The sequence below is a fragment of the Pogoniulus pusillus genome, chromosome 42 (assembly GCF_015220805.1).
Source record: "Pogoniulus pusillus isolate bPogPus1 chromosome 42, bPogPus1.pri, whole genome shotgun sequence".
NCBI classification, from domain to species: Eukaryota; Metazoa; Chordata; class Aves; order Piciformes; family Lybiidae; genus Pogoniulus; species Pogoniulus pusillus.
In genome coordinates, this window is record NC_087305.1 from 4,698,193 (window position 1) to 4,724,182 (window position 25,990).

The window sequence follows — 25,990 nt, forward strand, 5'->3', positions numbered from 1 at the left end:
AGCTTCCAGCTTCTTCAGAGCACACACAGAGAGGAAGGACCAAACGAGCCCCAGGCAGCCACTTCCCTGCTCCCAAGTGAAGGCATTAAAGAGAGATTAGCTTCAGGCCTTGGTGAAGCTAAGGAGGAGGACACAGGGACTGAGGGTCACACTTGAAACCTTGGGAGGGGGACAGGGACATCAGCTGGGAGGCCACCAGCAGAGCCCCAGGGCTGGTTGGCTCTGTTGGCATCAGCTGGGAGGCCACCAGCAGGGCCCCAGGGCTGCTTGGCTCTGTTGGCATCAGCTGGGAGGCCACCAGCAGGGCCCCAAGGCTGGTTGGCTCTGTTGGCATCAGCTGGGAGGCCACCAGCAGAGGCCCAGTGCTGGTTGGCTCTGTTGGCATCAGCTGGGAGGCCACCAGCAGGGCCCCTAGGCTGCTTGGCCTGCAGGCACAGGCAGATATGCAGAGAGGGGACACAGGGGCTGGCATTCACTCCTGGTCCAGGCATTCAGTCCTAGCTGAGGCATTTAGTGCTGCTTGAGGCATTCCCTCCTGGCCCAGGCATTCCCTCCTGGTTGAGGCACTCAGTCCTGGCCCAGGCACTCAGTCCAGGTTGAGGCACTCAGTCCTGGCCCAGGCATTCAGTCCAGGTTGAGGCACTCAGTCCTGGCCCAGGCACTCAGTCCAGGTTGAGGCACTCAGTCCTGGCCCAGGCATTCAGTCCTGCTTGAGGCATTCCCTCCTGGCCCAGGCACTCAGTCCAGGTTGAGGCATTCCCTCCTGGCCCAGGCATTCAGTCCAGGTTGAAGCATCCCCTCCTGGTCCAAGGCACTCAGTCCAGGTTGAAGCATCCCCTCCTGGCCCAGGCACTCAGTCCAGGTTGAAGCATCCCCTCCTGGTCCAAGGCACTCAGTGCTGGTTGAGGCATTCCCTCCTGGCCCAGGCACTCAGTCCAGGTTGAAGCACTCCCTCCTGGCCCAGGCACTCACAAGGATGCTCTTCTCTCCACCTTGTGCTTGGTGAGCAGGTACTTGAAGAGCTCATAGACCGACCAGGCGATGGCCGTGGAAGGCATCTGGTAGATGACTCGAGCCTGCACCCCCCTGAAGTACCCTGGGAGCCCTCCCAGCTGGTAGACAGTCTTGAAGGCGTTCAGCATGCCCGAGAGGTGCCCACTGACGTTGACAGAGCTGAGGGCCAGGTTCTCCTGGGTGTTGAGCAAGGTCTTGCAGACGTCCAGAGGAGTGGTGGCTGCGGCGGCCACGGCCCCGGCGACGGCGCCGGAGACGATGTGGGACTGGGGGTGGTAGTCCCGGTGGGGGTTGAGCTGCTCCTGCATGAACTCGTAGGTGATGAAGTGGATGGCCTGGAAGGGGACGTTCATGGTGAGCTGGGTGGTGTAGCTGCGATAGAAGGCACCAAAGCCTTCAGTCCTCTGCACCGTCCTCACGCAGGCCACCACCGACGTGTAAGGGGAGTTGAACATCTGCAGCCGCTGCTTCACCACTGCTCCGCCGGGGGGGGCACCGGGAGAGAAAGAGCCTGAGCTGAGCAACAGCTTTTCCTGCTCACCACAACAGCCAGACCCCAGCCAGACCCCGACCAGACCAGCCAGACCCACCCCGACCCAGACCAGCTAGGACCAGCCAGACTCTGCCACTCAGACCCTGACCCAGACCAGCTAGGACCAGCCAGACTCTGCCACTCAGACCCAGCCAGACCCTGACCCAGACGGGCTAGGACCAGCCAGACTCTGCCACTCAGACCCTGACCCAGACCAGCTAGGACCAGCCAGACTCTGCCACTCAGACCCAGCCAAACCCTGACCCAGACCAGCTAGGACCAGCCAGACTCTGATACCCAGACCCAGCCAGACCCAGACCAGCTAGGACCAGCCAGACTCTGATACCCAGACCCAGCCAGACCCAGACCAGACAGACCCTGACCCAAACCAGCTAGGACCAGCCAGACTCTGCCACTCAGACCCTGACCCAGACCAGCCAGACCCACCCTGACCCAGACCAGCTAGGACCAACCAGACTCTGATACCCAGACCCAGACCAGACCAGCCAGACCCACCCCAACCCAGACCAGCTAAGACCACCCAGATCCTGACACCCAGCCAGACCCTGATCCAGACCCACCCAGACCAGCTAGGACCAGCCAGATCCTGACCAGCCAGACCCAGCTCAGCCAGCCCAAGCCAGATCCTGCCACCCAGACCCTGACCAGACCAGCCAGCCCCAGACCCTGACCACACCAGCCAGATCCTGACCAGACCCAGCCAGACCCCGACCAGCCAGACCCCCTCCAACCAGCCAGACCCACCCCTCCTGACCACCCAGCCCCCACCCCAATGTCCCTTTCCAAGTCCCAGCTGCTACACCACAGAACCCCAAATCAGTTTGCTTGGAAGAGACCCTTTAAGAGAGAGCCACAGAATGGTTTGAGTTGGAAGGGAGCTTAAAGCTCATCCAGCTCCAACCCCTGCTGCAAGGGCAGGGACACCTCCCTCCAGCTGGGATTGCTCAAAGCCTCATCCAGCCTGGCCTTGAACACCTCCAGGGAGGTTGTGGAGTGGACACAGCACTGCAGGGGTGGCCTGAGCAGTGCTGAGCACAGGGGCAGAGGAACCTCCCTTGTCCTGCTGCCCACACTGCTCCTCAGCCAGCCCAGGATGCCATTGGCTCTGCTGCCCACCTGGGCACTGCTGCCTCCTCTGCAGCTCCTCTCTGCCAGCACCCCCAGGGCCCTCTCTGCCTGCCTGCTCTCAGCCACTCTGGCCCTGGAGCTACCACCACAGAATGGTGCTGGGTGGAAGGGACCTCTGGTGACATCTAACTCCAACCTCCTTACCTAAAGCAGCTTGGCCCAGAGCAGCTTGCACAGGAGCTCAGCCAGGTAGGGCTGGAATCTCTCCAGAGAAGGAGACTCCACAACCTGTCTGGGCAGCCTGCTCCAGGGCTCCAGCACCCTCACAGCAAAGGAGCTGCTCCTGGCTGGGTACAGCACACAGGCACTTGACAAGTATGAGTCACAGAACCTTAGATGTTGGAAGGGACCTCCAGAGATCATCGAGTCCAACCTCACTGCCAAGGCAGAAGCCCCCAGGGCAGTTCTCACAGGAATGCTACCCAGGCAGGTTTGGAAAGGGTCCAGAGAAGAAGATTCCTCAACCTCTCTGGGCAGCCTGCTCCAGGCCTCCAGCACCCTCACACCAAAGAAGTTCCTCCTGCTGCTGAGGTGAAACCTTCTCTGTTCCAGTTTGCATCCATTGCTGCTGACCAGCACAAAGAGATTGGCCTCAGCCACTGGCCCCCACCCCTCAGATGTTTGCTCAGGTCTCCTCTCAGCCCTCTCCTCTCCAGACTAACCAGCCCCAGGGCTCTCAGTCTCCCTTCCTGGGGGAGGTGCTCAAGTCCCCCACTCATCCTCCCGGAGAAGACAACCAGGCAGGCTTCATCCCATCCCACTGGCCTGAGCTCATGGAACAGCTGGGCAGAGCCACTGCAAGCAAGTGCTGGGGCTGCTGAGGGTGGTGCAGGGTGGCCTGGGTGCCCTGGCAGGCTAAGGGGGGGTGCAGCACCTCGGCAGGGCGTTACCTTCAGCAGGGTTCATCACTGCGTCGTGGAGCAGCGTGGCCACGCTCCCAGCTACACCTGCAAGACACAAGAAGATCCTTCAAGCCCTGGCTGCTGACTCCTGAGGCTTTTTAATTGCTCAGGCACTGCCATCCACAAAGGCAAAAGGGGATGGTGGAGGTCCAGCAGCTAAACCAGGCAGCACAGCCCAGCCCTGCAGCAAGCCCAAGGAAGCAGCCAGTGACTCATTCCCAGGGCAGGAATAAATCCCAGGCTGAGCAGCTTGAAAGCAACCAAGATCTGCTCCTCAAAAGGATCACAGCCATCACCCTCCTGGCTGCTCACAAGGGCTTTGCCCATGCAAGACACCACCAGCTTCACCCAGCCTGGGCTGGGGAGTGAGCAACCTTCCCAAGTGGCTGAGCAGATCCATCCTGAGCCACTTCTTCCACTCCTAGACACTAACTCTGCGGTTGGCCTCTGGAGCCAGAGCTTCTCCTTTGCTCTTGGCTTCCATTCTCAAGTTCTCTCTGGCCCATAAGAGTTTTGAGCACCTCTTTAGAGGTTTTGCTGCTGGCACCAAGAGCCTGCAGCTGCTGCAGAGGGAAAAGATGGGGAGCACCACAACAGCAAAAAGCAACCTGCCAGGAAGGAGGTTGAAGGTTGGAGCTTGAGGATGCTCAAGGTGTCAACAGGAACAACTCTGGGATCCTATGTTTAGGCCCTTAAGTGAGCTGGGTTGGGTCAAGGCAAGTGGCTTTGACTGCTTTGAGGGTGATGAAGCACTGCAGGATGCCCAGAGAGGTTGTGGTCATCTCTGGAGATGAGCCAAACTCACCCCAGGCAAGCTGCTCTGGATGCCCCTGCTCCAGCAGGGGAGTTGGACTGCATGACCCCAAAGGAGAGGGAGCTGGGAGTGCTGGGGGAGAGCATCCCTGGCACAGCAATGTACTCTGGGGGCCAAGAGGCCAATGGGGTCCTGGGGGGCACTGAGCAGAGTGTGTCCAGCAGAGCCAGGGAGGTTCTCCTCTGCCTCTGCTCTGCCCTGGGGAGACCTCCTCTTGAGAGCTGCCTTCAGTTTGGGGCTCCCCAGGTGAAGAGGGACAGGAACTGCTGCAGAGAGCCCAAGGGAGGGCTGTGAGGATGAGGAGGGGAGTGGAGCAGTGCCTGGGGAGGAGAGGCTGAGGGCCCTGGGGCTGCTTAGGCTGCAGAAGAGAAGACTGAGAGGGGATTGAATCAGTGTCTGTAACTCTCTGAGGGCTGGGGGTCAGGAGGGGGGGACAGGCTCTGCTCACTGCTCCCTGGGACAGGAGCAGCAGCAGTGGATGGAAGCTGCAGCACAGGAGGTTGCTGCTCAGCACAAGGGCAACTTCTTGGCTGGAAGGGTCCCAGAGCCTGGCACAGGCTGCCCAGAGAGGTTGTGGAGTCTCCTTGTGTGGAGCCTCTCCAGGCCTGTCTGGATGTGTTCTGTGTGCCCTGAGCTGATTGTGTGGTCCTGCTGTGGCAGGGGCTTGGACTGGATGAGCTCTTTGGGTCCCTTCCAACCCCTGACATCCTCTGAGCCTCTGATCTGCAGAGGTCCCTTCCAACCACCACCACGACCACGCTGGGATCCTGTGCAGTGGCTGCCATGGTGGATCCCTCCCACCCCACCACGACCAGGCAGAACTGTCCCCTACACAAACCCTTTTGTACCACCCTTGGCTGCTCCCTCAGAGGGTTTCTGCTGTCCCAGAGGTATTGCTGGAGCTAACCCCCCAAAGCCTGCCTGGTGGAAGCAGAATCACTTCCCAGAGCATGCGAGCACACAGAGGATTGCAGTGCACTTTACCATGCTGGAGCTCCAAGGGAGACATCTGGAACAACCTCAAGAGGTTTAGATGATGCCTTCAACACCAGGCCAGGAGCAGCAGCCTCCAGCTGCACCTCAGCACCTCTTGTCCAATGCATTCATCACCCATGCTAGAATAATCTGCTGAGTGGTGCAGAACCCCAGATCAGAGCAAGGCTTGTGGTGGCTGCACAACTCTGCCATCAAGGCAGGGCAAGAGCTTCTCTGCTCTGCTGCAGCCAGCCCAGCCCCCTGTATCCAAGCAGTCAGCAGTCCTAAACCAGGGCTCAGCAGGTGGAGAGGAGGATGGTGACCAGCACGAAGCACTCAGCCAGAGGAGCAGGGGCTGAGACCTGCAGGCTGCGTTTGCATCTTGCATCCTCCCACACGGATCTTTACAGCAGATCTTCCAGGAGCAGAGCAGGCTGGAGGAGGTCAGGCTAAAGGCAATGAAGCAAGCAAAGGACAGGGCTGCTAACTGCAAGCAAGTTGAGTTTGGCTGTGTGCAAAGACCCCCAAATACCATTGGCCAAGTGGCTGTTGCCTCCGTGCTGGAGAATGTCACTTAAGGACTGTTTCATCTGCTCATAGCAGGCGAAGTAGAGGGCATGGGCAGGGCCAGCCCCCAGCATGGTGACATTAATGCCACGTAAGGGCCTCCAGAAACCTTCTGTCAGGACAATCTTCTTCAGAGCCTCGTAGACACTCCTGTACTGGGCCTTGGGATCCGGCTGCAAGCTCTGCATCCTGGTCTGCAAGGGAAGCACACGAAGGGAAGAGGCTTCAGTTCACCCAGCTGGAAGGCAAAGAGCAGCAGGCACAGGCAGCTGCAGGGCTGAGCCTCAGGAGGGGCAGGGTCATAGAATCAAGCAGGATGGCAGAGAGCTCCAAGCTCATCCAACCCAACCCAGCCCTGGCCAATCGACCAGAGCATGGCACTGTGAGGCTGCAAAGGTCTCCTGGTCCCGAGGTGGTGTGGAAAGGAAGCAGTGGAGAATGATAGAGCAGAACCACAGAGCCAAGCAGGCTGGAAGTGAGCTGCAGGCTCAGCCAGCCCAGCCTAGCCCCCAGCCCTGCCCAACCAACCAGACCATGGCACTCAGTGCCCCAGCCAGCCTTGGCTGCAACACCTCCAGCCATGGGCACTGCACCACCTCCCTGGGCAGCCCATTCCAGTGCCAATCACTCTCTCTGACAACAACTTCCTCCTCACAGACAGCCTCAACCTGCCCTGACACAGCTTCAGCCTCTGGCCCCTTCTGTTGCTGCCTGCCTGGCAGCAGAGCCCAACCCCACCTGGCTACAGCCTCCCTGCAGGCAGCTGCAGGCAGCAATCAGCTCTGCCCTGAGCCTCCTCTGCTGCAGGCTGCACCCCCCCAGCTCCCTCAGCCTCTCCTCACAGGGCTGTGCTCCAGGCCCCTCCCCAGCCTTGCTGCCCTGCTCTGGGCACCTTCCAGCACCTCAGCATCTCTCTGCAATGGAGGAGCCCAGAACTGGACACAGCACTGCAGGGGTGGCCTGAGCAGTGCTGAGCACAGGGGCAGAAGCAGCTCCCTTGTCCTGCTGCCCACACTGCTCCTCAGCCAGCCCAGGATGCCATTGGCTCTGAGGTTCCCCTGGAGCCTTCTCCTCTGCAGGCTGCACCCCCCCAGCTCCCTCAGCCTGTGCTCACAGCAGAGCTGCTGCAGCCCTGGCAGCATCTTTGTGACCTCCTCTGGCCTCCCTCCAGCACTCTGTGTGCCCCTGCTTTGGCAGGGCTTGGCCTGCCTGATCTCCACCACCACCACCACCACGCTGGGATTCTTCAGCTGCCAAGCAGGTCACCAACTGAGCCCCTGGCTGCAGCCATGCCAGGAGCACCTCTCTGTGCCTCCACATCTCACCTGCCAGCCCAGGCAGATGAAGCCCATTGCAACACCACAAGCCTGGAGGCTTCTCAGAGGGAAGTGTGACCTCTGCTCCTGTTTATGGCTGGAGCAGAGCAGGGAATGCAGAGGGTGCAGTTGTTCCAAAGGCTTGGGGTAGGCACAGTTAGCTCTTTAATTGCCTCTTGCTCACACCACTCCCAGCTCTCTGCCCCAGCTTGTTGCTCCTGGTGTTGCTCAGCTGCTTGTGACTCTGGCTGGGCAGAGGCAGGTCAGGATTGGGCAAGAGGTTTCCTAGAAGGGCAGGTTGAGAAAAATGAGATACCTGCAGTAACCTCCAGGTAGAAGAGAAAGGGAAAAGCCACCTGACCTGAGAAGCTCCACCTGGGGAGGATGTCCCCCAGCAAGCTAAAGGGCAGAGGCTCCCTGATCCTGGATCTCCATGCTCTGGTTGATTGGATAGGGCTGGGGGATAGGTTGGGCTGGATGAGCTTGGAGGTCTCTTCCAACCTGTTTGATTCTAGGATCTGCCCTCCCAGCTCCATGGTGCCCTGCAGCCACCAACAGCCTGAGCTGGACAATTCCATAGGATGGGTTAGGCTGGAAGGGAGCTCAAAGCTCAGCCAGTTCCAACCTGCCCTGTACCATAGGCAGGGACACCTCCTGCTAGAACAGGTCACTCATGGCCTCATCCAGCCTGGTGCTGAACACCTCCAGGGAGGTTGTGGAGGACAGAAGCACCCAATGTGATCAGAAGGGACCTTAAAGATCATCTCAGAGAGCTACAGTGCAGAGGGCATCTGGGTTTGATGAGGAGGATGCCTCCAGCTGGGACCCTCCCTTCAGAACAAAGCTGATAACACAGAACAGAAGCACAGAAGTGTTGGGAATGAGCTCTAAACTCAGAGCTGCACAGAAGAGTTTGGGTCAGAAGGGACCCTAAAGGTCATCCCACTCTAACCACCCACCCCTGCCATGAGCAGGGACACCTCCCACCAGCCCAACTTGCTCAAGGCCTCACCCAACCTGGCCTTGAACACCTCCAAGTCACCAAGTCCAAGCCAGCAGCAGCATGGCCACTAAACCCTGCCCCCAGGTGCCATGGCCACACGTGTCTGTGCCACACCAGCACGGGCACTGCCTTTGCAGCCAAGGCAGCAGCAGCTCCTTCCTTGGCAGAGCTTCAACAACCCTTGCAAAGGCAGAGCCTGCCCAGGGCCACCTCCACCACACTTCCTCATTGGGCCACAGCCCTGCAAGCTTATCAACTGCACCAGCCAGGAGGTAATACTACAGCTCAGCTTCCAGGCACGATGAAGCCAATCAAAGTGTTTCAGGTGTGGACCTTCAATTCCCCCAGACCCTCCTCCAGAGCTCCTGGAAACTGAGAGGCACTTTCACAGCCACTGTCTGAGGGCAAGGAGATCAGAGCTGGACTCAGGACTTTAACCCAGAGTGATAAACCCAAGCTGTGAAAGCAGCCAAGCAGGCTGAGAGCTGAGCCAACAGCTCAGTGCCCTGCACACGAGCAGGGGAATTGAGGTTGGAAAAGACATCTGGGTGGGGGCAATGCCAAGCACAACTCCAGGCTGGGCAGTGCCAGGCTGGAGAGCAGCCCTGAGGAGAGGGACTTAGGGGTGCTGCTGGAGGAGAAGCTCAGCAGGAGCCAGCAGTGTGCACTTGCAGCCCAGAGAGCCAAGCAGAGCCTGGGCTGCAGCAGCAGCAGTGTGGCCAGCAGGGCCAGGGAGGGGATTCTCCCCCTCTGCTCTGCTGAGAGCCCACCTGGAGTCCTGCATCCAGCTCTGGAGCCCCTGGGCCAAGAGGGCTGTGGAGATGCTGGAGAGTGTCCAGAGCAGGGCCAGGAGGATGCTGAGAGGCTGCAGCAGCTCTGCTGTGAGCACAGCCTGAAAGAGTTGGGGCTGTGCAGGCTGCAGCAGAGGAGGCTCCCAGGAGACCTTCTTGTGGCCTGCCAGCATCTGAAGGGGGCTCCAAAAAAGCTGGGGAGGGACTTTTGAGGCTGTGAGGGAGTGGCAGGAGTGGGGGGGATGGAGCAAAGGTGGAGGTGGGGAGGGTGAGGCTGGAGGGGAGGAGGAAGTTGTTGAGCAGGAGAGTGGTGAGAGCCTGGCAGGGGCTGCCCAGGGAGGGGGTTGAGCCCCCATGGCTGGAGGTGTTTGAGGCCAGGCTGGCTGAGGCTGTGTGCAGCCTGCTCTAGGGTAGGGTGTCCCTGGGCATGGCAGGGGGTGGGCACTGCCTGCTCCTTGTGCTCCCTTCCAGCCCTGACTGGTTCTATGACGTTGAGTCCCAGTGGTTATCCCTGCACTGCTAAGTCCACCCAGATCTGAAGCAAGTACCAGAACCACAGGGCTGGAAGGGACCTCTAGAGAGGAGTCCAACCCCCCCCAGCCAAAGCAGGGTCACCCAGGAACACATCCAGGTGACTTTGAAAGCCTCCAGAGAAGAAGACTCCACACAACCTCTCTGGGCAGCCTGCTCCAGGCCTCCAGCACCCTCACACCAAACAAGTCTCTCCTCCTGCTATGGTGGAACCTCCTTCCCCAAGCCCTCAGGCAGGAAAACAGCATCCTTAGAGTCGGGAGCAGAGAGGCTTGGAGAGACCTTTTGACCAGGGCTGCACCAGATGATCCCTGAGGGTCCTTTCCAACCTGATGTTCAGTGACTCAGTGACCCTTAGGGCTCCAAACAGGCAGCAGCAGCAGCATCTCCTCCAGAAGGTGAGCAGGGAGAAGCAACAAGCTCTCAGCCTGGCACCTGCAGGATCCAGAGCCATGGAGCTGTGCTGTTGGGAACCAATCCTGAGCATCTCCACCCTCTCCTGAGGGTCCAGCTCACATCAGAACAGAGCAGCACCACCACTGAGCCACTCTAGGAGGGTTCAACAGCTCACACTGCAGCCCAGGGTGGGTGGTGAGTGCCTGCTGGACCCACCTCAGGCAGACCACCCTTGGCATCACCACCACCAGGCTTGCACCTTGCACTGGGTGTGTGGACACAAACAGGACCAACAGCCCAAGGAGTAAAACCAAAGCCAAGCTGTGGCTGCTGCAATGCACCAGGCAGGGAGCTGAGGACAGGTCCAAGCTCTGTTCCAGCCAGGATAAGTTTATCTTGGTGTGAAGGATGAGCTGTGCAGCCCTCCCCCCCCCCCCAGACAAGCTCCTGCCACCTATCTGAAGCCAACCAGCTCCTCCAGCAGCCTCACCCCCAGCTTGTTCAGCAGCCAAGAAATACTTCTCCACCTACTTGGGTTAATCCTCATTGCATAAGGCAAGAGCTCACCAACAACCACAGGCATCCTGGGCACCCTGGCTTCAGCCTGGGCATCAGAGGCAACGCCAAGAGCCCCAGCAACAGGTTCATCAGGTCACCTGCTGCTGGGGGGCCAGCACCAGCTTCATGGGGGGGCTGTGTGGGGAAGAGCAGCCAACCCCCCTGCTGCAGGGCACTTTGCTCTCCAGAGCCACCGAGGCAGCTCTGCAGCTGGGGGGATCCTTGCACAGGGGCACTGCTTTGCCACAGTGCAGCAGGAACGAGCTGGGGGCTGAGTGGCCTCAGCTCCTCCTCTGTCTGCAGCAGGGGTTCAGGCTGCACACCCCCGGGGCAGGCAGCCAGGCTGGGCCCCTGCAGCACGCAGGATGCCTTCAGCAGCACACAGGCAGCGTGGCTGAGACACAGCCTGCTGACCAGAGAGGGCTCTGCCACTGCACCCCCCCTGTGCCATGCTCTGCCACTGCATCTCCCCCATGCCACGCTCTGCCACTGCACCCCCCCGTGCCACGCTCTGCCACTGCACACCCCCCCACCCTGTGCCACACTCGAGCTCTGAGGTCCCTCCCTTCTGTGCCAAACTGGCTGCCAGCTGCCCAGACAGGCCACAGACGCTTGGGGAGGTGCCCAGCCAGACCTGCAGATGCCCGCGGGAGGGGGCAGTGAGGTCAGCCCAACAGGTTGGCCACAGCCCTGCAGTGCCTCACCACCACCAGCTGCAGCTGGAGCACAGCAGGTCTCAGCTCAGCTTCTTCACAGCGAGGGTGACAGAGCCCTGGAGCAGGCTGCCCAGAGGGGCTGTGGAGTCTCCTTCTCTGGAGCCTTTCCAAACCCACCTGGATGCATTCCTGTGCCAACTCCCCTGGGTGATCCTGCTTTTGGCAGGGGGGGTTGGTTTGGATGATCTCTGGAGGTCCCTCCCAACCTCTACCATTCTGTGATGCTGTGAGTCAAGAGCAATTGCTCCTCCTGGACCTGGCTTGAGAGGGGTGGATGCAGAACCTTCCACCTGAGCATCCCTGAGCCAAAGCCCAAACCAAACCAGAACCTTCCACCTCAGCATCCCTGAGCCCAAAGCCCAAACCAAACCAGAACCTTCCACCTCAGCATCCCTGAGCCCAAAGCCCAAACCAAACCAGAACCTTCCACCTAAGCATCCCTGAGCCCAAAGCCCAAACCAAACCAGAACCTTCCACCTGAGCATCCCTGAGCCCAAAGCCCAAACCAAACCAGAACCTTCCACCTGAGCATCCCTGAGCCCAAAGCCCAAACCAAACCAGAACCTTCCACCTCAGCATCCCTGAGCCCAAACCAAACCAGAGGCTTCCACCACCTCCCTGGGCAGCCCCTGCCAGGCTCTCACCACCCTCATGCTGAACAACTTCCTAACATCCAGGCTGACTCTCCCCATTTCCAGCTTTGTTCTATCCCTCCCAATCCTATCCCTACCTGACAGCCTAAAAACTCCCTCCCCAGCTTTCCTGTAGCCCCCTTCAGATCCTGCAAGGCCACAAGAAGGTCCCCTGGGAGCCTTCTCCTCTCCAGCCTGCACAGCCCCAACTCCCTCAGTCTCTCCTCATAGCAGAGGTGTTCCAGCTCCCCAGGAAGGGATGCCCAAGCCCAGCACATCTCCAGTTCCTCACCAAGCTGTCTCACTTCATTTCCAGGGGAGGGTAACTGCTCTTCACCTCCTGAAGGCAGCTGCTTTACCTGCCCTGGGAACACAGCTCCAGCAGCCCGGTTAGAAAATGCCTTAAGAGGAGGGAGGTGGCTCCAGGGGAGCCCTCCAGAAGCTGCCAGGACAGGAGGTTTTGTCATGCTGATGATTCAAATTAACTCGGAGGCTGGTCAGGCTTGCCAGGACAGCTGCATCTGCAGCAGCTCCAAACCAAAACAGGCTTTGAGCACCGTGGAAAACATCCAGAAAAGAAAATTCCTGCAGCCCAAGTCAGTGAGTTGGGACCTGAGGAGCTCCAGAGCCTCTGGGAACCTAAATGCAAGCTCAGCGTTAAGGCAGAGGTCAATGTGAAGGCAAAGGCTGAAGCTCAAGGAGGTCTTGGAGGGAAAAGGATGGGAAGGGAAAGACACCAAGCAAACCCCAGCGACCACCAAGCAAGCCCCAGCGACCACCAGCCTGCTGCTGAAGCTTTAGTTGGCAAACCCAACCTGGGCTGAGCTTCCCTTGCTGCTGTGAAGCACAGGAGCGGAGCCAGCCAGGCTGTAAGTCACCGCTGGGTGATGGCAGCTGGCAGCTGCCAGGAGGCTCCACATGGGTACCTCCAGCATGCCCCAGCCTGTGTGGCACCACCAGCACCTCGGGGTGTTTTCTGTGCTGTCTCACACCTACCTCTCAGCTTCACCCAGGTCCATAGGGCACTGTTTTAACTCCTGGGCTCGACGGGGCACTGCCAGCACGCAGCTTGCCCTACCCCAACCTTGTCGAGCTCAGCAGCTGTGTGTCCAAAAGCAAACAAGTCCCCCCCAGACGACCCCATTTTCACTCTCTCTATGTCAGAGGCAATGATTTGCTGCCACCAAAAGTAAGTCTTCAACAGCACAACCCAGCCAGGTGCCTGCAATGCCTCTGCCTGGAGCATCCATACCCCTGGGCTTGCTCCTCTCCTCCTGCTCAGCCAGGACTGAGCCCAATAACCAGCTGAAGGAAGGAGCTTTGGTGCTGTACTGCAGGAGGACAGCACCACGGTGCTGTCAGCCCACGCTGAAGTGAGAGCTGCTCCTGCAAGCTTTGGTGCTGCTTGGTTACTCCCACCTCAAATCAAAGCCCTTTTGGGGCTCATTCCTGCCTTTTCCCATAGGCAGGCACAAAGCAAGAGCAGCACCCAAAGCCTGAAGCTGCCACTCTGACCCCCCCCCAAACACGTGGGGTAACCTTGGCTGAGCTCCAGTGGAGATCTCCTGCAGCCAAGCCCACAGCTGGGCAATTTTATCTGCTCCCAAGCACCTCACAGCAGTTTGCTGAGCGAGGCAATTCCCAGCACCAGGCTCTGCCCTGGCAATCCCCTGGCATGGGCACTGCCAGCTCGGAAGCAGCTGAGGAATTCACTGCCCAGTGAGATCAGCACCTCCTGCTCTGGGAAGCCAGCCACAGCTTTCACTTTCCCTGCAGAGGAAATGCCCTCACCCACCACCCCACCAAGCCCAGGCTGCCAACCTGCTGCTCTGCCCACAGGATGGCAGGGGTTGGGAGGGACCTCTGGAGACCATCCACTCCAACCTCCCCCCCGCCCAAGTAGGGCACACAGGAAGGCAAGCAGATAGGTCTTGGAAGTCCCCAGAGAAGGAGGCACCAGAGTCTCTCTGGGCAGCCTGCTGCAGGGCTCCAGCAGCCTCACACCAAACAGGTTTCTCCTCATGCTGAGCTGGAAGGTCCTGGGGTCCAATCTGTGTCCATTGCCCCTGCCAGCTGGTGGGAGAGGAGCTGGTGTGGGGGGCTTGGGGTGGCCACAGACAGACCCTGCAGTGAAGAGCAGCCTAAGCCTGGCTGAGGCACTTGGTGCCATGGTCTGGTTGACTGGCCAGGGCTGGGTGCTAGGTTGGACTGGATGAGCTTGGAGGTCTCTTCCAACCTGGTTGATTCTGTGATCCTAAGCCTATGAGGCAGTCAGCAAGCAGAGACCTGCAGAAACCCCCCCAAAAACACTGAACCTGAGAGCTTATCACAGCACACTGGCAAGACCTCCAGCACCTCGAAGCAAAGGCACTGCCTCTCCTCTCCCCCTTCTGCTCCTTCAGGGAGCCCTGCATTGAAGAGTGAAGAAATGAGAGCCTCTGCCTGCAGCTGTCCCAGCCAGACCACAGAGGATGTGTCAGCACCACCGACCCAGCACCTCAGAGGGCATTTGGCCTCTCCCAAGCTTCTCTTCTGGAAGCCACCAGAGGTGGTTGGTGGGGCAGAGGGAGGAAATTCCCTTCATGATGCTTCCTACCACAGAGATGATGCTGTGAAGTCTTCCCTCCTGAGGACCTGACAGCACCAAGAGCTGCTTATCACAGAGCCAAGCAGGCTGGCAGAGAGCTCCAAGCTCGCCCAGCCTAGCCCCCAGCCCTGCCCAACCAACCAGGCCATGGCACTCAGTGCCCCAGCCAGCCTTGGCTGCAACACCTCCAGCCATGGGCACTGCACCACCTCCCTGGGCAGCCCATTCCAGTGCCAATCACTCTCTCTGCCAACAACTTCCTCCTCACCTCCAGCTTCAACCTGCCCTGCCACAGCTTCAGCCTCTGTTCCCTTCTTCTATTGCTGGTTGCCTGGGAAAAAAGACCAACCCCCACCTGGGTACAGCCTCCCTGCAGGTCGTTGTAGACAGCAATGAGGTCACCCCTGAGCCTCCTCTGCTGCAGGCTTGTTAGCCTCAAGCAGCTGCTCTGCAGTAAAAACCCAACCAGCTGTCCCTGGAGGTGCTCAAGATAAGACTGGATGAGACACTCAGTGCCATGGTCTGGTTGATGGGATAGGGCTGGGGGACAGGTTGGGCTGGATGAGCTTGGAGGTCTCTTCCAACCTGCCTGATTCTATGGCTTCAGCTTTCCTGAGCCCTCAGCATGAAGATGCCAATGGTGCCAGGGGAAAAGGCACAAGGTCAGGTTCTCACCACACCTAACCATAGAGCCAGCCAAGGTTGGAAGGGACCACAAGGAGCAGCCAGTGCCAATCCCCCTGCCGTGGGCAGGGACACCTCACACTTGATCAGGCTGCCCACAGCCTCATCCAGCCTGGCCTGAAACACCTCCAGGGAGGAGGCTTTCACCTCTGGCATTCACCTTCACATCCACCACATGAACCATTCCATCCCTCCAGCTCTCCCCTCTTGCACTGAGGGCTGCAGCACCACGGCAGGGAAGAGCCACCCAGCACCCCAGGCTGGAAGGGCACTGCTGGCACCTCCAGCTCCGGGGAGGCAGCCCCAGGAAGGCTCTTGCAAGGCCCAGCACTGGCACACTGCACAGGCTGTGCAAAGCTGACCGGGACCGAGGATGCTGCAGCTGCCCAGGGGTGGGTGGCTTCCATGGCACACCTCAGAGGTGGCATCTCAGGGTCACACTGCAGGAGTTTAGTCCTCACCCACCTCCAGCTCCTCTGTGCTCCTCCCTAACAGCACAGTCCCAATTCCGCTGCCTCCACGCAGCATCCCAGCACCCCTCGCACACCTCCTTGCACCCCGGGCCTCGGTGTGTGCTCTCCTGCTGGCACCAGGGCAAAGCCTGGCACCCAGGGCACTCCTGCACATCGCCGCTACCCCCTGCGAGCATCCCCGCACAGCCCCGGTACTCCACGAGCACGCATCCCTGTATACCCTCGGCATCCCGTGCACTCCCGTACACCTCCGGTACTCAGTGCAAGCACTGAAGCACTCCCGGTGCACTCCTGCATACTCCCGGTACCTTGGACATGCACTCCCGTACACCTCCGGTACTCAGTGCAAGCACTCAAGCACTCCCGGTGCACTCCTGCATACTCCCGGTACCTTGGACATGCACTCCCGTACACCTCCGGTACTCAGTGCAAGCACTCAAGCACTCCCGGTGCACTCCTGCATACTCCCGGTACCTTGGACATGCACTCCCGTACACCTCCGGTACTCAGTGCAAGCACTCAAGCACTCCCGGTGCACTCCTGCATACTGCCGGTACCTTGGACATGCACTCCCGTACACCTCCGGTACTCAGTGCAAGCACTCAAGCGCTCCCGGTGCACTCCTGTATACTCCCGGTACCCTGAACATGCACTCCCGTACACCTCCGGTACTCAGTGCAAGCACTCAAGCGCTCCCGGTGCACTCCTGCATACTCCCGGTACCTCGTACACGCACTCCCGTACACCTCCGGTACTCAGTGCAAGCACTCAAGCACTCCCGGTGCACTCCTGCATACTCCCGGTACCTTGGACATGCACTCCCGTACACCTCCGGTACTCAGTGCAAGCACTCAAGCACTCCCGGTGCACTCCTGCATACTCCCGGTACCTTGGACATGCACTCCCGTACACCTCCGGTACTCAGTGCAAGCACTCAAGCGCTCCCGGTGCACTCCTGCATACTCCCGGTACCTCGTACACGCACTCCCGTACATCTTCGGTATCCCCTGCGTGCATCCCTCCGTACGCGCACCACCGGCGCACTACCGCACACCCCCCGGTACCCGGTGTATGCGCCCTGCCGGGCACCCCCGTTAGTCCACGCACGCACGTTCCTGAGCCCCACCGGTACCCGGTGCACACCCCCCGGTCGCACATCTCGTTCCATCTTATGCATACCGGCGGCCGCTCCCGGAGGTTTTTCGGTGGCCAGCCCGAACCTCCGCTCATCAGACACGCACCTTGACCGAGTCCACCGGGTACATGACCGTGTGCTCCATGATGCCCGCTACCGCCCCGGCCATCATGTGGGTGCCGAGCGAGGCGCCGCTGGGCAGGCTCTCGTACTCCTCACTCTCCATTGGCTGCCCGGGGGTGGCGGCGGCGGGGGGGGGCGGGCCAGGCCCCGGGGGTGCCGCCGCGCTGCCCCCCACTCCACAACTCAGCTCCATCCGCCCGGTAGCGGCGGAACGGGACGCGGCGCTCGGCGGCAGACCGGATGGGACCGGCCGCGGCGGCACCGGCGCCGCTTTAAGGCCGCGCCCACGCCCGCTCCCGCTCCCGCCCCCACCGCGTTCCAGCCAATAGCGACGCTCCGCTCTCCCCGCCCGCCCCCCGCATTGGGCCGCGCCAGGGACCCGTCAGTGACGTCACGGGGCGGGCGATGGGGAGTGATTGGCAGGGAGGCGAGCGAATGGCGAGGAAAGGAGGGCGGGGATGTGGGAACGTGATTGGATAGACCAGCAGGGAGTGGCCTGCGCGGGGTGCGCTGCCCCCGGCCAGCGCCGAGCATGTGGAGATCGCTGCAGTGCGGCCGCGGGGCGGGAGCGCATCCCGCGGGCACCTCCCTGTCCCCTGCCCCTGGCACCCCCTCCGTGACCGTACCCCTGGAGCTCCCCTGCCTCCAGCTGGGAGGGCACTCAGGGTGCCTCTGGGTCTTGCTCACCGTTCCCCTGGCACCGACACCCCCGGGCACCCCCTGCAAGCACAGCCCTGCGTGACCGTACCCCTGAAGCTCCCCTGCCTCCAGCTGGGAGGGCACTCTGGGTGCCTCTGGGTCTTGCTCACCGTTCCCCTGGCACCGACACCCCCGGGCACCCCCTGCAAGCACAGCCCTGCGTGACCGTACCCCTGGAGCTCCCCTGCCTCCAGCTGGGAGGGCACTCTGGGTGCCTCTGGGTCTTGCTGACCGTTCCCCTGGCACCCCCTGCAAGCACAGCCCTGCGTGACCGTACCCCTGGCACTCACTTCTGTGCTCTTCTTTACAGGGAGGCTGGAGAGACTCTGGCAGAGGTTGCCCAGGGAGGTTGTGGAGCACAGAAGCACAGAATGGGATCAAAGAGGGAGATGAGGAAGGGAATTCTTGGGAGTGAGGGTGGGGAGAGCCTGGTACAGGTTGAGGGTGCTGGGACACTGGCACAGGTTGAGGGTGCTGAGAGACTGGCACAGGATGAGGGTGGTGAGACCCTGGCACAGGTTTCCCAGGGAGGTTGTGGAGCACAGAAGCACCCAACGTGATCTTTGATCACGTTGGGTGCTTCTGTGCTCCACAACCTCCCTGGAGGTGTTCAGCACCAGGCTGGATGAGGCTTTGAGCAACCTGTTCTAGCAGGAGGCAGGAGAGTTGGAGCTGGCTGAGCTTTGAGCTCCCTTCCAACCTAACCCATTCTGTGATCCCCAGCCTCAATCTCCCCTCCTCAAGCTCCAATCCATTCCCCCCTCACTCTTATCCCTACAAGCCCTTGTCAGAAGTCCCTCCCCAGCCCTCCTGTAGCCCATTTCATCTACTGGAAGGTCACTGTTAAGGTTCCCCTGGAGCCTTCTCTTTGCTTGCCCAGTGGCTACCTGGATGACCATGGCTTGGTTGCCTCCACAAAGAGGCTGCCCTGCTTGGCTTCACTCTGTGCTCTAAAGCCTCTGCGATGCCCTTTTGGAGCTGCAGGGCCACATGCACACAGATAACTCCAGCAGCAGGCAGCAGCTCCTCGGTGCTCACCCTGCAAGGCATCACCCTGGGCATGAAAGTTCCCTTTCCTAAGGGAGCAATGCCTGAGTGCAGACCCGAAGGGGAACGCTTCCCACTCGGGCTCCACGGACTTTATCTGGGGTTTCTGCTCTGCTGACAGCAGCTAATCTCCTCCCAGTGCTTTTGGCAGGGCAGGGGAGGGTGGGGAAATGAGTGTCCCCTCCCTTAATCAGCCTTTTCCCCTCCACTCTTGGGTCCTGCTCCCTGATAAGAGCGAGATGAGTCAGGCTGGAAGGCAGGCTGCTGCTTCCAGGTAGGGACAGGTTATACTTTAACCTTGAGGAGCATGAAGGATCCTTTCTCCTCCTTCTCTGTGCCCTGCATGCATGTCAGGGAGCCACCTTAAGGCAGAAGGAGCTGCTGTGGCCAGAGGTCACAGGATCAGAGGATGTCAGGGGATGCCAGCACGATGGGAGGGATGTGTGAGTTGGGTTCCTGTCTCCTAATCGTTGCCAGCTGCAGGCATTTTCACTTCTGGCTGCAAGGGCTGTTGGATGTTTGTGTGCTTACTTCATCCCACCAGTTACACCACTGACCTCCCCCACTGCCTGTGCTGGTGGAGCTTGGATTCCTGTTTGGATGCTCTGCCCAAGAGGAAGGTCCTCTCCAAGCACCAAATCCTGCTTTGTGCTCCACTCTCTGTGCAATTCAGAGGCAATCTGGGATCAAGCCACAGGATCAGAGGCTCAGAGGATGTCAGGGGTTGGAAGGGACCCAAAGAGCTCATCCAGTCCAAGCCCCTGCCACAGCAGGACCACACAATGCAGCTCAGGGCACACAGAACACATCCAGACAGGCCTGGGGAGGCTCCACACAAGGAGACTCCACAACCTCTCTGGGCAGCCTGTGCCAGGCTCTGGGACCCTTCCAGCCAAGAAGTTGCCCTTGTGCTGAGCTGCAACCTCCTGTGCTGCAGCTTCCATCCACTGCTGCTGCTCCTGTCCCAGGCAGCAGTGAGCAGAGCCTGTCCCCCCCTCCTGACCCCCAGCCCTCAGAGAGTTCCAAACATTGATTCAATCCCCTCTCAGTCTTCTCTTCTGCAGCCTAAGCAGCCCCAGGGCCCTCAGCCTCTCCTCCCCAGGCACTGCTCCACTCCCCTCCTCATCCTCACAGCCCTCCCTTGGACTCTCTCCAGCAGTTCCTGTCCCTCTTCACCTGGGGAGCCCCAAACTGAAGGCAGCTCTCAAGAGGAGGTCTCCCCAGGGCAGAGCAGAGGCAGAGGAGAACCTCCCTGGCTCTGCTGGACACACTCTGCTCAGTGCCCCCCAGGACCCCATTGGCCTCTTGGCCCCCAGGGCACATTGCTGTGCCAGGGATGCTCTCCCCCAGCACTGCCAGCTCCCTCTGCTTGGGGCTGCTCTCCAGCAGTCCCCTCCCAGCCTGTGCTGCTGCAGTTTATTCTCCCTCCCCAGGTTTAGGACTCTGCTCTTGTCCTTCTTGAACCCCAACTCAAGATGCCAACAGAGAGGTGCACACATTGAGGTACTGATGAGGAAGGGACATCAATCATCTAGGGAGTGAGAAACAGGACAGGGAGTCTGGTCTGGGTTGTGGTTTTGTTGTCACATGTCACACTGGCAGGCTGTGAATTTTGGGTGCTCTCCAACCATCCCTTGCCTGGCAAGTAGGAGTCATCCCGTGCAGGGCACAGACAGAGTGACCCCAGATGGCATTGCAACAGCTCCCTTTGAGACAAGTGGCACTTGGGCAACTGTCCCCTTGCTGCCTGACAGACCAGAGCCACTTCTCAGGTCATCCTGTCCAGCACTGGAGCTCCCCTGAGGTTTGCAGGGTTCTCCACTTTGGCCATAACAACCCCAAGCAGTGCTACAGGCTGGGGCCAGAGTGGCTGAGAGCAGTCAGGCAGAGAGGGAGCTGGGGAAGAGGAGCTGCAGAGGAGGCAGCAGTGCCCAGGTGGGCAGCAGAGCCAATGGCATCCTGGGCTGGCTCAGGAGCAGTGTGGGCAGCAGGACAAGGGAGCTGCTTCTGCCCCTGTGCTCAGCACTGCTCAGGCCACCCCTGCAGTGCTGTGTCCAGTTCTGGGCTCCTCCATTGCAGAGAGATGCTGAGGTGCTGGAAGGTGCCCAGAGCAGGGCAGCAAGGCTGGGGAGGGGCCTGGAGCACAGCCCTGTGAGGAGAGGCTGAGGGAGCTGGGGGGGTGCAGCCTGCAGCAGAGGAGGCTGAGGGCAGAGCTGATTGCTGCCTGCAGCTGCCTGCAGGGAGGCTGTAGCCAGGTGGGGTTGGGCTCTGCTGCCAGGCAGGCAGGGCCAGCAGAAGGGGCCAGAGGCTGAAGCTGTGGCAGGGCAGGTTGAGGCTGGAGGTGCAGAGAGAGTGATTGGCACTGGAATGGGCTGCCCAGGGAGGTGGTGCAGTGCCCATGGCTGGAGGTGTTGCAGCCAAGGCTGGCTGGGGCACTGAGTGCCATGGTCTGGTTGGTTGGGCAGGGCTGGGGGCTAGGTTGGGCTGGCTGAGCTTGGAGCTCTCTGCCACCCTGCTTGGCTCTGTGATTCTGTGAAACACAACCAGAGCTGAGCATCAACTGGCAAAATGAAGTGAAATTCTCCTTCCTTTCCTAAGTCCCTGCCCAAAGAAGATGCTTGCAAGCCCTGGGCCATCTGCCTGGCACTCCCAGCTGATCAGCAGGACCCAGTTTTGCTTATCACAGGCTCTTGCTGGGCAGGAGGGGCAGGACACCACAGCTGCACTCAGGTCGATAAGGCAGGAGTGTCCTGCTGGGAGGAGGACACCTTCTGGGAGCCACAGAGCTTGGGGCTTATCTCCAGGAGCCAGCAGGACATGTTCTGCTCTTTGGCTTGGGGTTTTTTTCTTCACCTCCACTCTCCAAATCTTCGAGTTCCCAACAGCTGAGCACCACTTTGGCTCGGGCATCATCCTTGCCACACCCTGCTGGGGCTGAGGAGGAGGAGGAGGAACAACAACAGCAACAACTTCACCTCCAGCAGCACAGTGCCAAGCAGCAGCAAATGACAGGATGTGGAGGGGGTTAGGTTGGGGGTTGGGCTGAGGGAGCTCAGAGGTCTTCTTCCAATCATGGAATCATGGAATGGGTTAGGTTGGAAGGGAGGTCAAAGCTCAGCCAGTTCTAAGCCACCCTGCCATGGGCAGAGGACATCTCCCACTAGAACAGGTTGCTCAAGGACTCACCCAGCCTGGTCCTGGGCACCTCCAGGGAGGTTGTGGAGCACAGAAGCACCCAATGTGATCTTTGATCACATTGGGTGCTTCTGTGCTCCACAACCTCCCTGGGAAACCTGTGCCAGGGTCTCAGCACCCTCAGCCTGTGCCAGTCTCTCCCCACCCTCACTGCAAACAACTTCTTCTTCCCCTCTGCCCACTTCAAACCCATTCCTCCTCCTCCTGCCATCCCAAGCCCTTCTCAACAGTCCCTCCCCAGCCCTCCTGGAGCCTCCTTCAGATCCTGGAAGGTAAATTAAACCCAAAATCAGAGAATCATTGGATTGCCTGGATAGGTTGGGCAGCAGGGCAAGGGAGGGGACTCTGCCCCTTGGCTCTGCTCTCCTCAGACCCCACCTGCAGTCCTGGGGGCAGCTCTGGAGCCTCCAACACAAGCAGGACATGGAAGTGTTGGAGCCAGCCCAGAGGAGGCCACCAAGATGCTGAGAGGGCTGCAGCAGCTCTGCTCTGAGCACAGGCTGAGAGAGTTGGGGCAGGGACACCTCCTACCAGCCCAGTTTGCTCAAGGCCTCATCCAAGCTGGCTTTGAACACCTCCAGGGAGAGGACCTCCACTGCCTCCTTGGGTAACCTGTGCCAGAGTCTCAATTCTTGAGGTGGCCATGGGAAAATCTCAGCCCCAGGGACCTGCAGTGTTCCAGTCCTTTGCTATCTCTCCATCAGCAACCACCACACACACACAAAAAGAAGCAAACTGCCTTGTTTTGTCTTCCAGGTGGAGTGACCTACTTAGGGCAAGGCATCCCCTGATTTCCAGCCCTCCCTGAGCCAGCAGTGTGCACTTGCAGCCCGGAGAGCCAAGCAGAGCCTGGGCTGCAGCAGCAGCAGTGTGGCCAGCAGGGCCAGGGAGGGGATTCTGCCCCTCTGCTCTGCTCTGCTGAGACCCCACCTGGAGTGCTGCATCCAGCTCTGGAGCCCCTGGGCCAAGAGGGCTGTGGAGATGCTGGAGAGTGTCCAGAGCAGGGCCAGGAGGATGCTGAGAGGCTGCAGCAGCTCTGCTGTGAGCACAGCCTGAAAGAGTTGGGGCTGTGCAGGCTGGAGCAGAGGAGGCTCCCAGGAGACCTTCTTGTGGCCTGCCAGCATCTGAAGGGGGCTCCAAAAAAGCTGGGGAGGGACTTTGGAGGCTGTGAGGGAGTGGCAGGAGTGGGGGGGATGGAGCAAAGCTGGAGGTGGGGAGAGTGAGGCTGGAGGGGAGGAGGAAGTTGTTGAGCAGGAGAGTGGTGAGAGCCTGGCAGGGGCTGCCCAGGGAGGTGGTGGAAGCCTCATCCCTGGGGGTGTTTGAGGCCAGGTTGGATGGGGCTGAAAGCAGCCTGCTTTAGGGTAGGGTGTCCCTGGGCATGGCAGGGGCTGGCACTGCCTGCTCTTTGTGGTCCCTTTCAGCCCTGCCTGGTTCTATGGTTCTGTGATTCCCTGAGCAGAGCAGGATGCTGCTTAGGTAGCTCAGTGCTGGAAAACCCAAACCCATCAACCCCAGCATAAACTCAGATCATCCTTCTGTGCCTGGATTCACCACAGCAGCACCTGACACGATCCATTTCATGGCCAGTGTGTACTGCTGGAGGCTTACAGCTAACAGAGCAAGCTCAGGGCCAAGAATAGCTTTACTGATGATCTGGACCAGAGGACTGAGTCCAGCAGCAGGCAGTTTACAGATGGCACCAAGCTAGGAGCAGCTGTGGAGCTGTTGGAGGGTAGCAGAGCCCTGCAGAGGGACCTGGCCAGGCTGCATGGGTGGCAGAGGCCAAGGGGATGAGACTGAACAAGGCCAAGGGCAGGTTCTGCACTTTGGCCACAACAACCCCAAGCAGCTACAGGCTGGGGCCAGAGTGGCTGAGAGCAGCCAGCCCAGCTCTGCCTCTCCAGCTCCCTGTGCCCAGCTCTGCCTCTCCAGCTCCCTGTGCCCAGCTCTGCCTCTCCAGCTCTCTGTGCCCAGCTCTGCCTCTCCAGCTCCCTGTGCCCAGCTCTGCCTCTCCAGCTCCCTGTGCCCAGCTCTGCCTCTCCAGCTCTCTGTGCCCAGCTCTGTCTCTCCAGCTCTCTGTGCCCAGCTCTGCCTCTCCAGCTCTCTGTGCCCAGCTCTGCCTCTCCAGCTCCCTGTGCCCAGCTCTGCCTCTCCAGCTCCCTGTGCCCAGCTCTGTCTCTCCAGCTCTCTGTGCCCAGCTCTGTCTCTTCACCTCTCTCAGGATGCCCTCACAGCCTGCAGCTGTCTCAGCCAAGCCTCCCACTTTGGTGCCAGCTGAGCACCAAACTTGCTGAGCAGACTCTGTCTGTCTGTGCCCTCATCAGTGGCATTGATGAAGATGCTGAGCAGCACTGCCCCCAGCCCTGATCCCTGGGGGACTCCATTAGTGATCAGAGAGACCTGAGCCCCCACACTGCTGCTGCTGCTGCTGCTGCTGCTGGGGCAGTGCAGCTCCAGCAAAGCTCTGCAGGCAGAGGCAGCAGAGATGATCATTTATGCAAGCTGGGTGAGAGAGGAGGTGTGGATGTGAGGAATTTGGCCTCTGGGTTTCGTTTCAGCTCTCACATAGTCTGACCTCATTTACCATGACCTGCCTGAAGGGATTAATGGAACAGGGGAGAGGCAATGTCCAATGAGTATAATTGAAGTTGTCTTTTGTCTTACTTCCTGGACCAAATATTCACAGCCCCCCCCTAACCCCCCCCCCCCCCCCCCCCCCCCCTCAACCTGCCTTTCTGGTTTGAAGCTCTGAGGAAACAATGGGAAAGGTGCAGCAGATGCTGGTGGTGCTGCTGGGGCTGCCTGGTGGCACTGGGCAGAGAAAGCTAAGAGGAGCCCATGGGGGTTTGCTGGGTCTGGCTCTGGCTCTGCTTCATTTTCATCCCCACCTGGGCTCTGTTTCCAGCAGTCAGCAAAATTATACCTGGAAAGGTGGGGAAAGAAAAAAAAACAACCAACCTCTGGTTTGTCACTCAGGGAATGCCTTTAAAGCTGGGATGGTCCTGCCCTGCCACTGGCTTCTCACATGGACTTGGTCAGATTGTTTCATCCTGATGGATTTCATCACTTAGGCCAAGGGCAGGTTCTACACTTTGGCCACAACAACCCCAAGCAGCTACAGGCTGGGGCCAGAGTGGCTGAGAGCAGGCAGGCAGAGAGGGCCCTGGGGGTGCTGGCAGAGAGGAGCTGCAGAGGAGGCAGCAGTGCCCAGGTGGGCAGCAGAGCCAATGGCATCCTGGGCTGGCTGAGGAGCAGTGTGGGCAGCAGGACAAGGGAGCTGCTTCTGCCCCTGTGCTCAGCACTGCTCAGGCCACCCCTGCAGTGCTGTGTCCAGTTCTGGGCTCCTCCATTGCAGAGAGATGTTGAGGGGCTGGAAGGTGCCCTCCTCCTCCACATCCCCCTTGGCACCCCCAGCAGCCACAAGCTCAGAGGTGCTCCCCCCTTGATCAGCAGCCACAGGCACTGCCAGGCACCAGCTGCCTCTCCTGTATCTGCTCACCCTGCTGCACAGCCTGAGCTGATATTTGGGAGGGTGGGGTGGGGTAGATGCTGTGCACCCCTCAGATAGGAGCCAGCACCCTGCACACACCTCACTCAGGCTGCCAGGGCTGACCTGTGCCTGCCCTAGAGGTGGCTTCTGCTTTGCTTTGGAGATTGATGCCCAAATTCCAGCCTGGTGGCTGCCAAGGCTGACCTGTGCCTGCCTTGGAGGTGTTTTTGGTTTTGCTTTGGAGATTGATGGCTAAATTCCAGCCCAGTGGCTACCAGGGCTGACCTGTGCCTGCCCCAGAGGTGATTTCTCCTTTGGAGATGGAGATGCCCAAAGTCCAACCCAGTGGAGCTGCTCTGGGTCTCCACCAAGCCATTTTCTCCAGGCACCAATTCAGAACCAGATGTGTTCTCCACCTGGGAGTGCTGGGGGAGAACATCCATGGCAGGCTGAGGCTGAACCTTCACCCCAGGACTCCGTGACTGGAGCTGACACCGGCAAAGCTGCTCAGCCTTGCCAGCAGATCATTCCTGGGACGAGTCCTTGATCGCTCCTTAGATAAACTTTTCCTTTCCAGCTGTCTGAAGGAGCTGCGTGGGCAGAAGCTGCCACTTGGTGGCAACGCGCAGGAGTGATCCTTGCTTGCTCTGCCAGCAGGTTG

The 25,990-nt window shown here is 59.8% G+C and overlaps 2 protein-coding genes across 5 annotated transcripts in view; both read right to left on the reverse strand.

Moving 5' to 3' along the window:
• Positions 1-7,200, reverse strand: part of SNRPG (small nuclear ribonucleoprotein polypeptide G) — a 322,953-nt gene extending 315,753 nt beyond the window's left edge. The window contains exon 1 of the mRNA XM_064175690.1: positions 7,196-7,200. The gene's annotated coding sequence lies outside the window, so the exon portion shown is untranslated. The remainder of the gene's footprint in view (positions 1-7,195) is intronic.
• SLC25A37 (solute carrier family 25 member 37) lies at positions 635-17,157 on the reverse strand. 4 transcript variants are annotated; one of them, XM_064175681.1, is made up of 4 exons: positions 16,882-17,157; positions 6,063-6,147; positions 3,586-3,642; positions 635-1,489 (listed from the first exon to the last, which is right to left on the reverse strand). In XM_064175681.1, the coding sequence occupies exons 1-4, from the start codon at positions 17,089-17,091 to the stop codon at positions 969-971; spliced, it is 873 nt and encodes a 290-aa protein (XP_064031751.1). In that variant the 5' UTR covers positions 17,092-17,157; the 3' UTR covers positions 635-968. The 4 variants fall into 4 exon arrangements, with proteins under 4 accessions (XP_064031751.1, XP_064031749.1, XP_064031750.1 ...); XM_064175679.1 differs by having other exon boundaries at positions 5,919-6,147; XM_064175680.1 differs by lacking the exon at positions 3,586-3,642 and having other exon boundaries at positions 5,919-6,147.
• Between the last annotated feature and the right edge of the window lie 8,833 nt (positions 17,158-25,990).

Coding starts and splice junctions, on each gene's coding strand:
- SLC25A37 (XM_064175679.1), bottom strand. CDS start 17,091: ATGGAGCTGAGTTGTGGAGTGGGGGGCAGCGCGGCGGCACCCCCGGGG. Junction 6,148..16,881: donor ACCCGGTGGACTCGGTCAAG/GTGCGTGTCTGA, acceptor CTTCCCTTGCAG/ACCAGGATGCAGAGCTTGCA. Junction 1,490..3,585: donor AGTGATGAACCCTGCTGAAG/GTAACGCCCTGC, acceptor CCGGCGGAGCAG/TGGTGAAGCAGCGGCTGCAG.